The following is a 17472-nucleotide window of genomic DNA, read 5'->3' on the forward strand; positions in this document are numbered from 1 at the left end:
GATGCTCGATTCCTACCAGACAAGTCGTGTAAGCCGAGAACCTATCGCAGACTTTAAATCGGTACGAATCAGGTTGAGATCGCATACGGGATACGTAAACCGAAGTAGTCATCGCACGCCCTAAAAAACGACGGTAAACCTAGGTCTTATCCTAAACCCAGCGAACTGGTCTTTAACATCTCAAGGCATGGTATTTGACGATACGAGATCCCAAAAGTTGTCTCTTTTGTATATTCCACGTTTACGAATCTGCGTAAAATTAAAAAATTCAAAATTTTTCACCCAAAATGAACAACGAATATGACGATCTAGCAAAGAGTTAGAATATGAGATGACAACTCATAATCATCCCTCTACATTCACACGAATACAAATATGCTCTTAAAACGCTAAACTCAATTCATTAAAAAGAAGTCGGGAAGCGGCAGGGATTCAAAGCCACACGCAGCTAATCCCAAAAACATAAATGCGGCCACACTCGGCCAAAGCAAATAGGCAGAAAGGCTACTCTCGAGGCCGACAAAGGTCCAATATAAAATGCCATCGGCAGAAACATGCCCGATAATCTCTATACGACACATAACTAGACCATAAAGGTCTCACTAGAAAACATGTCGTATGAATCTTAACTCCAGGACGAACTACGAAAGGCTTGATCCCTTTGACAAGGGTACGTAGGCACCCTTCATAAGGTGCAGCCCCAATCTTCCCACATTCCATTCTCATGAGGAATGGAGTGAGCCAATCTACTGTTCACCTTCGGACTTTTTGCCATTAATTCCGCCTAACTTTCCTAACCTGTCTAACCACACGCAAAAATCGAACTTGAAACTTGCGATCTGGGGGGCTAACTATTGGGGTCAAAATCGGTAACGACGAAATCAATGTCGGAAGTTTCCCGAGAAATCTTTCTGAAAAGAAAATAAGAATACGGAAAACTAAAACTTTGTATATTTAAAGACTATTGCATGACAAGATCCTCATAAAGGATCATTCAACCCATCGAACGAACAATTTCTGAGCATCGGAACAACCAAACCAGCATCGTCCGATCCGCCATCGGGGAAGTTGGATTAGCCAAGTCCAACTCGCCCAATGGCGAGTTTGATCGACCAATCCAACTCTCCATTGGGCGAGTTGGAAGATCCATTTCCATGTCGCCCAATGGCGAGTTGGATTAGTCTTTTTCAATTCGCCATTGGGCGAGTTGGATCAGTCCAATGCTATGCGTTCTCTTCTCCGGAACTCCCCCCCCCCTCAGGGTCTCGGTCAAACTGTCTCTTGTTTCGTCTCGATCAGAGTAGCCGTTGAAACTTTACAATAAAAAAGTAGAAGACTTATTTTCTCGATTAAGTTCGGATCAATCGTATAAAATGATAACGGTTTACTAAACACCAAGGTTATCACAGCTATACTATTGATCTCCACTGTTTCGTAAAACCGGCATCGTACTGAAGGCTTTTCTTCCGAAAGAAATCGTAAAAATGTTTTCGTCAAAAAACGCCCCAAAGGGTCTAAAATGCGGCAAATGCCCACTTACGATTATTAACGAAAATCGGCCCAAATTCACTATGACGGGTTACCGATTATTCGCGAGAAGAGATAAATGCCAAGTTCGAAGATAAATGTAAAATTTCAAGGGATAATCATGAAGATCGGGAAAATGGAATATTTATGTGACGAGATAAACTCGAATCAAGGGTAGAAAAGGAAGGACGGCCGATCATGGAGGCATAAATAAGGGGAGCGAAGGCAAGAAGCGTAAAACACGATTCTTTAGACTTAGAACTCTCTGCACTTAGAAAGCTTAGGCTTTATTCTCGACAAGTTCGGTTTCTATGACTTGCACTTATACTAGACGAACTTTCACATGCAGTTCGATCTCTTGTTCAAACCCTTTTAATTGAACTACGTTCGGCTTTATCCTCGAAAGGGGTACGTAGACAGCTTTTCATAAGGTTCAGTACGAAATCAATCAAAACTTTTTTGTATCTTTTTTGTTTGTCGTTATCGAGCTGCGACTCAACTAGGTTTACGGTTTTTGGTGGCTAGAACTAGGGAACTCGCTGACAGCTCTTGCGGCCGAAGCTTTTATAATCTGTTGTAATAATCGCAACGCTCTTACGAAGATTCGAAATAAAGATATACTTTCTTTGTAAATTTGTTTTGTTATCTTTTCATATTTTCCGCATTTATCTGGCCACTTGTTATTGGCTCTCGCAGAGAATCCGGGACCTCAGCGAAAGTTAGGGTTTCCTGGCTTTCCTCCGATTACGGAAATCGAATGTGTGAATTTTGGTTCCCACAATAATATTTGTTTCTAATGAAACAAGAACAAGAGTAAGTTTTTTAAGTTAATTGTTTTATTAATTATATATATGCCAAAATAATAATTAATATATATATATATATATATATATATATATATATATTATAATTTCTAGAGTACAGGAAGATTCAAATGGACTTACGAACAAGAGAAAAAATTAATTGAGTTGTTTGATTTATGCAATTTTCATGAATAATATGCTCTGAAATAACCTACAGCTCTTGGCATAGAGTGTATGGTTGAAAAATTCAACCTTGCGTTTAACATGAGTGTAACTTACGGGTTCATCAAGAATAAACTTGATGAAATTAAAAGCGCATACAAGATGTGGAAGTTTCTGATGAAATCCACTGGTATTTCGGTTGATCCTGACACATCAGTGATTTACACATCTTCGAAGTGGTAGGCTAACCATGAGGTGGTAATAACTAATAAATGTTATAACTATAATTAACTACTATGACACATATTACAAAATTAACATATTTATAAATATATATTTTTATAGGGATGTAAAATAACAAAATTGTTCAACCGAGAGACACAAAAATTTTGGAACGTAATGGTATGATATTTTGCATTACATGATGTATATTCGCAACCACAAAATTCTGCGCGAAAAAGAAGAGTAAAGATAATGAATGAAAGACAAGCTGATAATTCAACACATGAATACTCAGATTTCGATGGGGATGACATACTAGATACTGAAGTTCCAGAGACACAAGAAAATTAAGAAGTGTACCGCATCAACCGAAACGATGATTCACGTCCTTCAAATGAGTTTTCTCATAATACGATTGGAGTCAATATTGGAAGAGGTCAACAAAGTGGGAGACATGGGAGTAGTTCACATTCTAGTGGCAGACGAGGGAGTAGTTTGCATAGATCCGGTGGAAGTTCATGAACTAATGTTGGAAGTGGTTCACGAGAAAGTCGTCAAAAATAATCATTTGAGACAACAATACAAGACACTATTACTCGTTTTAGAGATTATTAACGACAAAGTTTACAACAACTTCTTTATGGATGATTATGATGAATGGAAAAATGCGGAAGCGTTATTCCTTGGTCTACAAGTTCCAAAACATACTAAATTTTATTGGAAATGTCTTAATACATTCAAAGAGTTAAATTTTTGGCATAAGTATTTAATTGATATAGTTGCAAGCACTAACGAGGATAGGCTACAATTTCTTGAAACTATGACTGGTGTTTCACGAAACAACGAAGATATTCCAAAACAGTTGGGTTTGGGCCAATCATATCAAAATCAACATTTTGGAAGACTATCATTTGGGAATCCATCTTTTGTGGGAAAAAAATATGGCGGTCAAATTTCACCTTGTTTATGTGGTCATGATTTTTAACAGTGGAGAACACCACAAATTCGCACAGTGGGGATACACCGCTAAGTGCACAACAGTGAGACACCACCAAATCCACAACAATGGAGTGTACAGTCTGGCTTTCAACACTGGGGAACACTGCCAAATGCTAAATAGTCGATCACACCACCAAATGCACAACAATGGGGCAAATCACCAATTTCTCAACAGTGGAGCGCACCGCCAAATGCACAACGATAGGAGGCACCGCCAACTACACAAAAATGGGGCATACCGCCGAATGCTCAACAATGGGGCACACCACCAAATGCTCAGCAGTGGGGTACACAATCAAATGTTCAACAATGGGACACACCACCAAGTGATCAACAATGGAGACATTAAAGACCAAATCCTGGAAATAACAAATCAGCGAGAACGAATCCAACTAATATTCAGCATAGATTTTCCTTGGGCGATAATCATGAAGTTTCAGATAGCTCAAAAAAGAAACTTCGCTTGATACCCAACAACCACAATCACCCGGGATTGGTTTAACAAATCGTTTTGAATCTGGATAAAATTCATGACAACCTAGACCAGGAGGTTTGTTCAACATATGGGTAAAACACGCACGAAAATCAAAGTGATGGAGATTAGTTTGTTATGAAATGTTTTTAATCGTTATTGCCATAAAATGTGTTTTTATCTTTTTAGTGTTATTGTAAAATTAAAATAATTAAAATAATTTTTATGATTTTATTCTTTTTCTTTTAAAATGACAGGCATTTCGTATATGTCAACTGCGAACACAAAGTGTCAATAATCTAAGCTACGAAGAGAGAGTTGAGTTGTGGAATTTGTAAAATGAACAATTTGAAGAACTAGTAATTCAACCAAGTTTGAATTATTATGATCAAAAAATTTAAAGAGCACCGCAACGAACTGGTAGAGGTTTGTAAATGAGAAATGTTTGGCAGCGGCTACAAGAAGATGCTACAGCTTGCCTTCAATTACTGAAAATGTCACTTCCATGTTTCACAACATTGTGTAACATTCTACAAACAAATTACGGGCTACAACCGACATCCAACATAAGCATTAAAGAAAGTGTGGCTATATTTCTGCTGATATGTGGACACAATGAAGTTCAGAGAAATGTCAGTTTAATCTTTGCACGGAATCAGGAGACTGTGATGAAAGAGTTTAGTGAAGTTTTGAGAGCAACTGACCTCCTTGCATGTGATTATATTAGAACTCCAACGACACAAGAACTACGACGAATTCCTGAAAGACTTCTAGTTGATAGAGTAAATTATCCATATTTTAGCGGATGTGTTGGAGCAATGGATGGAACGCATATTTGTGTCAAAGTAACGCATGAGTTACAAAGAATGTACTGGAATTGACATGATAATGGATCACTGAACATCATGAAAATATGTGACATCAATAAGTTATTCACTTATATGTGGAATGGGGCTCCATGATCATGTCACGACACAGTTGTTACCATGGCAAAAGAAAGTGATTATGAGATTCATGCCTCCATTTGACAAGTATTATCTCGTTGATTATGGCTACCCCAATAAACAAGGGTTCTAGCTCCTTATAGGTCATCACGTAATAGAGTTGTAAGGTATCATATGTCTCAATTTAACTTTGGTTACCCTCCAAGAAATAAAGAAGAACTCTTCAATCGATGTCATGATTCTTTACGTTTCGTAATTGAGAGGACTTTTGGGGTTTGGAAGAAGAAATTGAGGATTCTCTCTGATTTTCCAAGATACGACATTGATATACAAAAAGAGTGATAATGGTTACGATGGGACTACATAATTTTATCAATATTTCAAATTTCGCAGATGCAGATTTTGTTGAAGTAATGACATAGACGAGAATAATCAACACAGACTCGGAGACCGATTCAGATGACACAAAAACATCATATGCTACAAACGCACTAGATGGAGAATATATGTCTCGAATAAGGTATAATATTGCAAATATGTTCTGGAAAAATTTAAATTCTTGATATTATCTTTATCTATGTTGTGTCATAAGAAGAACTTTAAATTTTATATATTTATTAGTAATAATTATATTTTGTTATATTAAGATATATTTATAATTAATTTGTATTCTGCACCGTTTATAATATTTTTACCATTCTATTATTGGTTTCGTATTGCATTTCGTTTTGTTACCAATCATATTTTACTATGTACCGCTTTTACTTTTTATAACCGCTAATATTCCGCAGTTAATAAAACTACACTTTAACCAAAGACAATATATAATCCGCTCATCCCGCACTCCTCAATCCACCGTTACCATTCGGAGCGACATGTATTGAATGTTTAAGGCGGACCACCGTGTTCTACTGGGCGGTAGTAGAAAGATGTTTTCATTCACTTCACTTTTATGTATGTAATTTTAGTTCAAAAGAAAATAAAATAAAAATATAATAATAAGTGTGATACATAAAAGTACGTTGTCTAACGCACCTGAGAAGTAAAGAAGCAAAAAATGTGTGTTTTGTTTTTACTATTCAAGGTAAAATTTTCTTTTAAAATTTGGTTTTTTCTTTTGTTCAACTTTTACAAAAAAATTTGAATGTTAACTATATAAACATTAATAAGAGCACGTTGAGTTTCATATCATATTCACGACTAATTTTTTTTTCTTTTTTGTGGTCAACTAATTCTAGTATTTGATTACTACTTATTTCTTTTTTCTTTTTGTGGGATGGTTATTATATTAACTAATAGTACTAGTGATTATTTAATTTTTAGTCCACTTTTGAAATTAGAATCAAACATCCAGGTTACGTCACCATGTCCCTGTTTTCTCTAAACCGGATCTTGAATCAAGTTAATAAACAGATAAGAAAATTTGGACAAGTATTGGCAGAAAAGCAAAGCTTCATTTCTATGCTTTCAATTGGATAACTTCTATGAGTCCCCCAGAAAATCCTTTACAGTTTCTAAGATAGAATAAGAAAACAAATAGTATGTTACAAGAAAAAAGGAAATGAAAATAAAAGCAAATAGTAGTTTAATGAACCATGTGGTTCGAAAACTACCGTCGCCTCCATTGCCTCTGTCAAAATGATTAAAAGAAAATAACTTGCAAACAGAGATTAAAAGAATCAGTATTTATTTTTTGTATTTGTCTCTGTCTTTTGGTTTAACTCACCACCTTCAGCTTCTTCCATATTGATCCGACCTGAAGATAGTATACAAGCTCAACTCCTTTTGCATTTCACAAAACAAATGGAGACTATAGTGGTTTGACAATTCCGTTACATACCTAACAATGATATCAACGATGGGGCATCTCCTGATCCATTTGGTTTCATGTCCGTACCTACATTTCATGTCACGGCTTAAACTTAGATGTATATCAACTATTCGATCTTCTCTCAATAGAAAACTCTCAGCTTAAAGACCAAGTTATAAGGAATCACATGATCAATAGAGGAATAAAGAAGAGTCACCTGTATTTTCCATTGATCTTGTGATGTCCGACTTCTTAAATGTAAATCCAATGAAGTTATCGTCCTTGGACGTCAACATCTGCTCAGCCAATCAACAAGTTAGCACCAAAAAGCTACTATGTAAACTCATTGACAGTTTTTTCTTCTTCTATGCTATGGTGATACTATTTAACCATTACAAAACATTCCAAAACATCAATTTGCAACATAGATTATACAACAGGAATTAAGTGGAGTGCGTCACCTTTCTCCAAGGACCAACTTGTGGTGTTTCAGATGCCGATCCTTCAACCTACAGATTTATATATATATAAAAACTTAATGAGGATACCAGACGTATCTTTACGTTTGTTTTAGGAGCTTTAAACAAGTTTATGGTTCACCAACTAATCCATGCCAGAAAATGTCATAACAAGCATTTTAAGATTCAATCTAACTTACTTCAGGGAACTTCTCAAAATTTTGTGTGTCTAGTTCTCCATCAACAGTTGGTCTGTAAGCTGCCTCCATTTCATACAGTTTGTCCCATTGGGTGCCATTGAACCACGGATGAGTCTGAAACAAGAACAAAATCGAATTTCAATGATCCCAAGGCTGAAAAGCAATGAAAACGAAATGCATATTTACATATCGTTTGTCAGAAGTCTCACCTTTATCTCCTCAGCACCTCTGGTTCCCAACCTTGACTCAACATCACATAGCAAGCGACAAATCAAGTCCCTCGCTTCATCTGATATTTTCGGTTCCTCAGGGAATTTCAAGCAAACCCTCCAATTAATTATCTGAGGATGTAAGTACAGATCTTTATAAGTAAGCATAAATATTTTTACTAACCAGGTATGTATACACCTACCTTGCGGCATGTTATACGGGGGTCATCAGAACAGAATGGGGGATACCCAACTAACATTTCATAGAGAATTGCTCCGAGAGACCACCAGTCACATTCCATTCCATATCCTTTCTTTAGTAGTACTTCTGGAGCCATGTAATCAAGAGTTCCGACGGTTGAATAAGCCTATAAAAATGAAAATATTAATATTGATTCCATAGGCTAGTAAAAATGAGTAAAACTATGTGATTCAATTAGGGAACAAGCATAGATACCAATGCGCGGCGATTGCGCTTCCACTGCAGCAACTGCTCTTTAGGCATTTGCCAGGGGGCTTTGTCAGAGTCTGCTTTTCCTGACTGGCTCTCGGCTTCCTGAGAAAGCATTTCTTCATCTTCTAATAGCAGTGAAGAATACTTATCATCTAGTGGCTTACACAAGCCAAAATCTGAAAGCTTCAAATGCCCGCTTTTGTCTAATATCAAATTATCAGGTTTAATGTCCCTACAGGCAAGAAGAAACAAATTCAAATCAAGAACCATCTATAATTGATAAAGATCTCCCCACCACACTAAATCACTAGGCATTAAAGAAGACCCGATATCAAAGGTAATTACGATACCTGTGAACATAGTTGTGTTGATGAATTGAATGAATAGCAAGAATGCTCTCAGCAATATAAAAGCGGGCAACATCTTCCGCGAGAATGTCTTCTCTCATGAGTAAAGTCATGATGTCACCTCCAGGCAAGTACTCCATGATAAGATACAAACATTCAGAATCTTGAAAAGAGTAGAATAGCTTTACAATGCAACGGCTGTCAACCTCTGCAAGTAAGTTCCTCTCAGACCTTACATGTTCAACCTATAGAGAAGGAAAAAAATGACGGCAAAACCAGTCAAGAAGAAGAAAAAAAACAAACTCGCAAAATTGAAACTGAAGCATTCCAATGATAGGGAACTTTATTCTCAAGCTCCTGTCTTGCATCAATTTTGCACTTACTACTACCACTCTAAAACATGTTATAGTTCCCCATTTCACTAGAATGCAAGCTGAATAATTAAATAATAAACTTGCAAAACTGAAGCAATCCCATGAATAGGAACTCTGTTCTCAAGGTCATGTCTTGCATTTGTACTCTGTAGACATGTTAAAGTTCCCCTTTTCACTTGAATGGACGTTGAATAAAAAGAACAGAGTAGGTACCTGTCCACGGCTAAGCATGTCAGTTTTTTTCAATTTCTTCATGGCGTAAACCTCACCAGTAGATCTCAATCGACATAATCTAACCTGAGATACAGTAGCTTCCATAGATTAGAAATAATCATTGAGAGTTAATTTCGTGAATAAACACGTCAATTTGTAGAGTAGATCTCTTTTATGTTAAATGTACCTCACCAAAGGCACCTTTGCCAATAACAGTCAATAGCTCAAAGTCATCAATCCCAATTTTACGTCTCTGAAGCCTCATGTACTCAGTCTCTCGACGAGCAAGACTCCTCATCATCTCGTCCTGTTCCTCAACAGGTAGCTGGGCTTCTTGCACTTTCCTCTGAAACTCTCTGCGTCTGTGGAAGCAAACATTTAATAGAATCAATCTCAAAGTCAAACAAAAGTCAGCCTAGTTCTGATCCGAAACAATTCATGAAAAATTGAAGCTACGAACCTCTCCATACGTTCGTGCAAGCCTTGCAAGTAATTCTTGTAATGATTCTCGATGAACTGCTTCGCGGCAGCTGCTTTCTGACGCGTCACCGGAGACGACACCGCGGAATCGGACTCCAATTCGAATCCGCGGCCAGGCTTGGCGTTTAGACCGCCGACGCGGACGGTTCCATCGGCACCTCCTTCCATCCCAAGCAGATCGGCGTAGAGAGGAGGCAGAAGAAAACGAAATTGGTGATTGTGGAGAAACAGAAGAAGAGTGAGATTTTATTAGAGAGGGATGAGGATAATAATGAAGAAGAGTTATCGAGGAGAGATCTAAATGAGCTGTTTAAAGATGGAAAGGAGGAAGAACGTGGACTATTTTTTACTTGCAAAGCTGTCTCCTGTATGGTTTTTGATTGTTAATAGTAATTATTATAATAGTAATAAACAATTAGATAAATATTAATAAATATTTATTCTTTTTAGTTTTCAGAGGGTTTATATGGAATAATATGAAGCACAATTTTAATCATCCTTCATTTGACTTTGTGTCAACCGAAGATTTTGTTGGGATTCGCGTGTAACTTTATATTATCCGATTAGTACGATATTGTCTATTTTGGTCCTAATTAGTTGGTTCGCATGGATTTACTTTTGGACTCGTTCCCAAAAGACCTCGTACTAATTAAAGTTGGATATCTCTTTATATATTAGACATTCCTTCGTCAAACCTGGTGCTTTGATACCAATTGTTGGGATTGTGAAATCCCGTATCCAACTATATATTGTCCGATTAGTACGATATTGTCTACTTTGGGCCAATTGGCTGGCTCGCATGGATTTAATTTTGGGCTTCTTCCCAAAAAACTTCGTACTAATTATAATTGGATATTTCTTTATATATTAGACATTCATTCGTCTAATATCCAATATGGGACTTTGTTTGATATTTCACGTTGGATCTCCTGATGGAAAATTTCAATGTTCGTTACCGTTAATTTTGGTATATATATATATGCAGTTTCTGTTTCAAAAAAAATATATGCAGTTTCTGAAGTCGTGTTCAATAATAACAAGTAGAGGTTTATTAAGGGCTCGGCGGTACAATCTCTCTACCTCTCTGTATAGGAAAAATTATCTCTGTAGTTTAAAAAAATTATTTAATAGTTTGCTGATATCAGATAAAAAGATTGTTTAATAGTTTGCCAATGGTTGTATTGTTGTGCATCCATAAATTCCACTTGACTATGCTTTAATTTTGTTGGTCTTCAACAGTTAAGCAGTACTAGATTATGATTCGCACAGGTGTTTTTTTTTATGAAATGTGAATGTTTATATATGTACAATCAAATCTAAAAAGAAATAAAAAAACCGAGTACTAATTATGTCTCACATGGGCACTAAACCAACATTGCGATAATCCTTGGAGCTTCGATTTCTCATAATACTTAGCAGACATGATTCTTTTCCTAATAGTCTTATCAATGATTTTAGCCAACTGATCCATTGGCTTAGTGAGCTGTGAATGATGTCTCTCATTTTGTTGTCTTCATATGTAATAGATAGACACCAACAAAGCCTAACACGGGTGAGTTTTAGTGATTTATGAAATGATTGTGTGAAGGGATTAAGGAGATTAAGTGAGAAAGAATAAGAATGAGAGACACAGAGAGAATATATTGCAAATTGAGAGAATAAGAATGAGGAATATCTTATTCCCTTACTGATTTAGATCTTGGACATGTTACATAAATAGATACAAGGATAGGAAATGAGCCAAAAAGAATTAATAAACAATTGTAGACAAGATCAGAAACAAGTCACTCTCGGATGTACTATGAAAGTGACATCTCCTTTTTCTCTTCCATCCTTAGCTCAACATGTGACTTTGTGTTGTCCTTAAGCTCCAACAGCTCCATCCACTTGCTCCCACTTGTTTAAACTCCTCCAGACTGTGGGAACCGGAATTCACACCGTCGAGATTTGTCAATCGGAGGAAAGCCAAGCTAACCTAGCCTTCCCTGAAGGTCCCGGTTATCTGCTCCACGCACAACACAATCAATATGAAAGAGTCGAAAGTAATATATCGTAAAAGAGCGAAAAGAGAACAAAGAGGTCTTATTTCTGAATTCGCGTTTGAGCGTGAACAACATGTAAGATCCTAGACCACGAGAGCTGTCGGTACGTTCGCTAGTCTAGCCACCTAAGTTCTAACCTAGTCGAGTCGCAGCTCCATAGTAAAAACGAAAAAATGCCTAAATTGCTCTAAGTATTAAGTTTGCTCTGAGAAAGCTCTCTCCTGCTCCTCGCCTTAAGCCCTCCTTATATACTCTCTCTAGGTCGGTTTGCACCTTTTCCTGTGCCGAATTCGTCGCGAGATGGCCATTTCCATTTTTCGTCACCCTTCATGATTATCTTGGGAAACTTGACGTTTATCTTTTGCGAATAAAAAATAGACCGTCATATCAGCCTTGGGCTCAATCATGTTCTAAAATCGTAAGTGGGCCGTTTAGCCGCTGTTCAGGCCCCTTTTGGGTCGTTTTGGGACTTGGACGTTTTTACGATTTTTCTTAAGAAACAGCCGTTGGTTTTTCCGAAAGGATTCCAATTCCCCGTATAGTTAAGGCAACTGGTGTTCAAGCTAACCATAGCCGTTTTATACGGTAGGAAGGAATCCTTTTCGACGACCAAGTTTTTATAACTTTTCCCGAAGTCTTTCTTTGATAATCCTAAGCGAGACGAGACGAGACGAGACATGGGTATTGCGTCCAAGGGCCCGAGGATTGTGTTACGGGAATTTAGGCGAGGATGCACGGTTTCGCTTACGATCGAGACCTCATCCAGACTGATCCTCTTCTCGACGTTCCTCGGTTCGCATCTGCGAAAAACTCTCTTTTACTTGATTTAACCGTTTTCCGGGAATGTCTAATTTTCAAGGATCGATCGAGAGTTGGTTTTCCGGGAACTTTCAGGCATTGATTCCGCCGTGACCGGTTTTGACCCCAACACAGACCATATGGAGACTGATGGCAATGTATTTGAATCTGCCCACTCCTTTACTTGCCTTCCAAGCCACTTCTAGGGCAACTTGTACAGATTGATTCAAATGCTTCTCCTCTTCTTATCTACACAACTTCTGGTTCTTCATCTCGTGATCTTTATTGCTTTATCTCAACACTCCCCCTCAAGCTTGAGCATAAGAACTGCTCAAGCTTGGAAACCATGAAGCATTCCCTCATTAAAACCTTTAGCTTGGAAAAACCTTATGGGATAAAAACCAAGCCAAGAAAAAAGAGTAGAACACCTCATGGCTAAGAGGATCAATGTGATGAAAGATCCACGAGTCCTAACTTAGAGTGTATGAACCCGGAAACCTTGGTGCTTGCAGCCTTGGTGAAGATGTCAGCCAATTGATCCTCACTTCTTGTGTAGCAAGGTAGGATGATCCTTTGCTCCACTGCTTGCCTAACTTTATGACAGTCCACCTCAATGTGTTTAGTCCTCTCATGGAACACACTGTTGGATGCTATGTGTATTGCAGCTTGATTATCACAATGCATTGTGATTAGAGTTGATGTCTCTATACCCAAGTCTTGAAGTAAGTTTCTGATCCAGATCAACTCACTAGTGAGCTTTCTTATTGTCCTATATTCTGCTTCATCACTTGAGCATGACACTATCTTCTGTTTCTTGCTCTTCCAAGTGACCAGATTGCCTCCAATAAAGGTACAATAGCATGTGGTGGATCTCCTATCCACTCTGACTCCTGCCAATCAGCATCACAATACCCAACTATCTCTGTGCTTTTGTTGCATTCCATCCATACTCCTTGCCTTGACGCCTCTCTTAGGTACCTTAGGATCCTCTCAACCATGTTCCAATGGTGTATCTTGGGAGCTTGCATATGCTGGCTTACTTGGTTAACTGCAAAGCATACATCCGGCCTGGTGATAGTGAGGTATATCAACTTTCCCACCATTCTCCTATAGTGTTTAACATCTGCATAGGGCTTGTCTTCAATCTCCCCTCACGCAACACCTTATACCCATCTTCTAGTGGAGTCTTGACTGCTCTTCCTCCTAGATCACATGCCTCATTCAGAAGATCAAGTGTGTACTTTCTTTGGGATAAGAATAGCCCATCCTTGGGTCGGCATATCTCAATCCCTAGAAAGTACTTTAACTCTCCCAATTCTTTGATATCAAAAGATGATCTAAGGAAAGCTTTAGTGAGTATATCTTCTTTGTCACGCCATGTGATGATGATATCATCCACATATACTAAGATCACAACAATTCCTTGCTTGATGGTGAATGTGAAGAGAGTATGATCTTCCTCAGATTTCACAAAGCCCCTTCCATTGAGTGTGGTGCTGAGCTTGTGATACCTGGCCCTAGGTGATTGCTTTAACCCATAAATAGCCTTCTTGAGTCTAAGAACATTTCCAGGCTTTACTAGGTGTTCTAGGCCAGGAGGTGGCCTCATATAGACTTCATCTTCCAGTTCTTCTTGTAGGAAAGCATTCTTCACATCCATTTGTCATAGATCCCATTCTAGGTTGACTGCCAAAGATAGGATTATCCTTATGGTGTGGAGTTTAGCAACTGGTGCAAAGGTATCTAGGTAATCCTCCCCATATGTTTGAGTGAAGCCCCTTGCTACTAGTCTTGTCTTGTGCCTTTCTACTATCCCATCAGCATTGTACTTGATGGTGAAGATCCAGCGGCTTGTTACAACTCTCTTGCCTCTAGGTAGTTCAGTTTCATACCATATCATTGATGATCATGGCATTAGTCTCACTGCCCACTGATTCTTTCCATTCCTCATGCTCCATAGCTTCCTCATAAGACCGTGGAATGTATTCCAGATCCAATTATCCAATAAACACCACATGTTTTTGGGGATAATGAGCTAGAGAGCACACTGCTTGTATAGGATGGGCTACAGCTTGAGAATTGAAGTAGACTCTGTTGTTCTTCCAGTTTAAATCAACAGGCTTTCTGATCCTAGTACTCCTTCTTAGGGCCGGTTGTAAACTACTGTCCTCAGTTGTTACTTGATCATTATTAGGCTGAGGCTGGCTTGCAATCACTACTGGCTCCTCTTGAGTAGTGTGATCATCCTGCTCCTCTTGCGCATGATGCTCAGCTTGATCATGACTTGCTGAATCCTCCTGATTCTGTTCAGCTTGATTGTCCCCCTCAGGATCAAGGTGAGGAATCTCAATCACATCAGTATTAGCTTCAGTAGATCGAGTGGATTGGTAGGGAGTCGCCTCAGGTGTAGTGATACACTAAAAATGAATCCTTGCTACTGTCAAGTTAACAGTGGTAATTGTAATATTTGAGATTCAATCCAGAGGACCAGTTTATTCTTTACTCTTATGAGTTCAATAATAAGCTGAGAAACAAGTGAGGTTATGAGAATTAATTGTGACGCAAGTAACTAGAATACCTAGATGGTTCAAATTCGATTTAAATGAAGCCGGCTTAGGGTTATTAATCGGGTGTCAATGCAAAACAGAACAACTATTCAAGTGCAATGAGGTGCAGTTTAGAACTCAGATCACTCGGCTAGAACAATCCACTATCGTGGTCTCGCTCCCTTTGCAGATCGGTCTTGAATCCTAAGTTCTCACTTGGAACAAGACGCGATAACAAGCCTTAGAGACAAGATCTGATTAGTTCACTTAATACCCTAATATCTACTCTCGCTGATTAGGGATACAAAGCTCATTCAATATATGTCAATTTATCTCCTAAGCGGTTAGCTAGGTGATTAAATCAGAAATCGAACATTAAGTGATCAATTCAATGTAAGCAGTAAGAACAATATGAATGAAGAACAGTTAAGATCACTTATTTGTGTTCAGTTCATGCGGCTAACACCCTACAACCCTAAGCAAGCTTAGCCTACTACTCAATCATAAAGCAGGATGACACAGACAAGGTTTCTGAATAATACTGCATATAAAATAAAGTAGAAAAGCAAGGGTTCAGGATGATCTTCTCGTGAGGATGAAGCCTTCTCCCTTACAAGTTGCTTAATCCAAAGAAAATAGTTCTCGGTCTCTTGAAAAACTAGCATAAGAAAAAGAAATGATAGCATAGGCCTTTTTATATGGAAGCGCTAGTGGTAAAGAGATAAGAGAGAGTGGAATCTAGGGCAAACTTCCGGAATATGAAGTTTCCTTAATGATCGGGAATAGTCAGACGCTTGTGGTCTTCGGGAACAACCTTCGGGTTGTTCTAGATGGCTGTTCCGCATCGAATCCTTCAAAACGACATCTGACTTCCTGAATCTCTCTTCTTTGCTCTTTCACCTGCTCCAAACCTGGAATGATATCAATTAAACACGAATTAGGACTGAGAATTAGCTCAAAGAACACATATAATGGTATTAAAAACACCATATATCAATTCCCCCAGACTTAGATCCTTGTTTGTCCTCGAACAAGGCCAAGCCTCAAGAACAGGGAGAAAGGTTTGAAAGAGTGGGAACTCGCTTTTCCTGAATAACTATGCTCTTACCACATATCTCTGAACCATATAAGCTGTAGACTTAGACCGCACACCCTTACCAGAACACCCACGATCGCTGTTCGAGAATCAGCTCCATACTCTCTATCTCATACCTGAAAAGGTCTCACTATCGAGACAAAACTCCTTAAACATCAATTAAGGGGCTACCGTATAAGGAACATGCTGTTTTATTGTGGAGCTGAGAGTGTTTAGGGGCTACCGTATTTGAGTGTATGCAGGATATCGCGCAAAATAGCAATAGAGGACGGATCTATTGATGTCCACAACCCTTTCTCGTTTCTGCTTCACGGATGTGGTTGTTCTCCACTTCGGGTCAATCATATGATTGTTCTCCAGCTCTTTACTTCTTTTCTTATTCCTCAAAAATTGGTACCAACTCCTTGCTCAACCCTTTCCAGTGGCGTGTATCTTCCGAAGTTACCTTCCCCATCTCCATCATAAAATAAATAAAAGCATATTGTATATATATATATATATATTTTTTTTGAATAATATTGATGGGGTTTTGAGGGAAAGGTATCGGGGTGAATGTTTTGCAGCCACTGGTGGTCTATCCTTTTGTTTCTCACGGGTCGCCATTGTTCCTCTGGTCAGATCATGCACCCTTGAATGTTCTTCTTATTAGGGCTTGATCTTGTCAACTGTTCTCATTATGTTTGCTCTCTCTTCTCTGAATGTAAGGCATTAACGAGTAAGGGGCTGCGTCAATCCTATCCTCTCCGACCTTCTTGCACATATCTGCACATATGATATTGAAAAATAGAGTGCATGAGGGTGAAAATAAAGGCTTAGGTACAAGGTTGGAACTAGCTAAAGATGAGCTAGCCACTCAGGATCAACAAGATTGGTAAAAGGAATAAGAAGCCCTGAGCGTGGGTCTCGTTTCCCTGATCTAGTGCCCATAACAAGAAGAATTTCAGAAGAATTTCAGTCAGGATTAGGTGGAGTTGAGTCTACCCAGTGTAACTTGATCGAATGAGAGCTTCTGGAGAATCAAATGAGATAAGTCAGAGGGTGTTCCAGGTCCAAGTGTGGGTCTTTCATCACTGCTAAGGTCACTGGATAAGAATGTTATATCACGAGGTGGTTAAGAGAATATATCACAAGGTCCTAATTCCCACAAGAGTTTTAGCTGACTCGATTCTAAACTGACTCAATAAAACATCCAAATGACATAAGGACTGACTCAAAAACAAAGAAATAAAGTTTCAGCACACAGTGTTTCCCCCAGACTTAATTTACACCATCCCTGGTGTGAAATGAATCTGAGGTCAGCCTAAAATCAACACAAG

General features: G+C 38.4%; 1 protein-coding gene and 2 pseudogenes across 1 annotated transcript; 1 reads left to right on the forward strand and 2 right to left on the reverse strand.

Moving 5' to 3' along the window:
* Positions 1-2912: 2912 nt before the first annotated feature.
* Positions 2913-3758, forward strand: LOC106338350 (annotated as a pseudogene).
* Positions 3759-6618: 2860 nt separating this feature from the next.
* Positions 6619-10008, reverse strand: LOC106336831 (serine/threonine-protein kinase tricorner-like). The gene is made up of 12 exons (XM_013775772.1): positions 9655-10008; positions 9382-9556; positions 9195-9278; positions 8611-8852; positions 8264-8492; positions 8010-8174; positions 7807-7938; positions 7598-7711; positions 7401-7448; positions 7157-7235; positions 6970-7026; positions 6619-6885 (listed from the first exon to the last, which is right to left on the reverse strand). The coding sequence occupies exons 1-12, from the start codon at positions 9840-9842 to the stop codon at positions 6809-6811; spliced, it is 1590 nt and encodes a 529-aa protein (XP_013631226.1). The 5' UTR covers positions 9843-10008; the 3' UTR covers positions 6619-6808.
* A 4503-nt stretch (positions 10009-14511) lies between these two features.
* LOC106338351 overlaps positions 14512-17472 on the reverse strand; it is a 19045-nt pseudogene continuing 16084 nt past the window's right edge.

Source organism: Brassica oleracea, chromosome C4, assembly GCF_000695525.1.
Source record: "Brassica oleracea var. oleracea cultivar TO1000 chromosome C4, BOL, whole genome shotgun sequence".
Lineage (NCBI taxonomy): Eukaryota > Viridiplantae > Streptophyta > Magnoliopsida > Brassicales > Brassicaceae > Brassica > Brassica oleracea.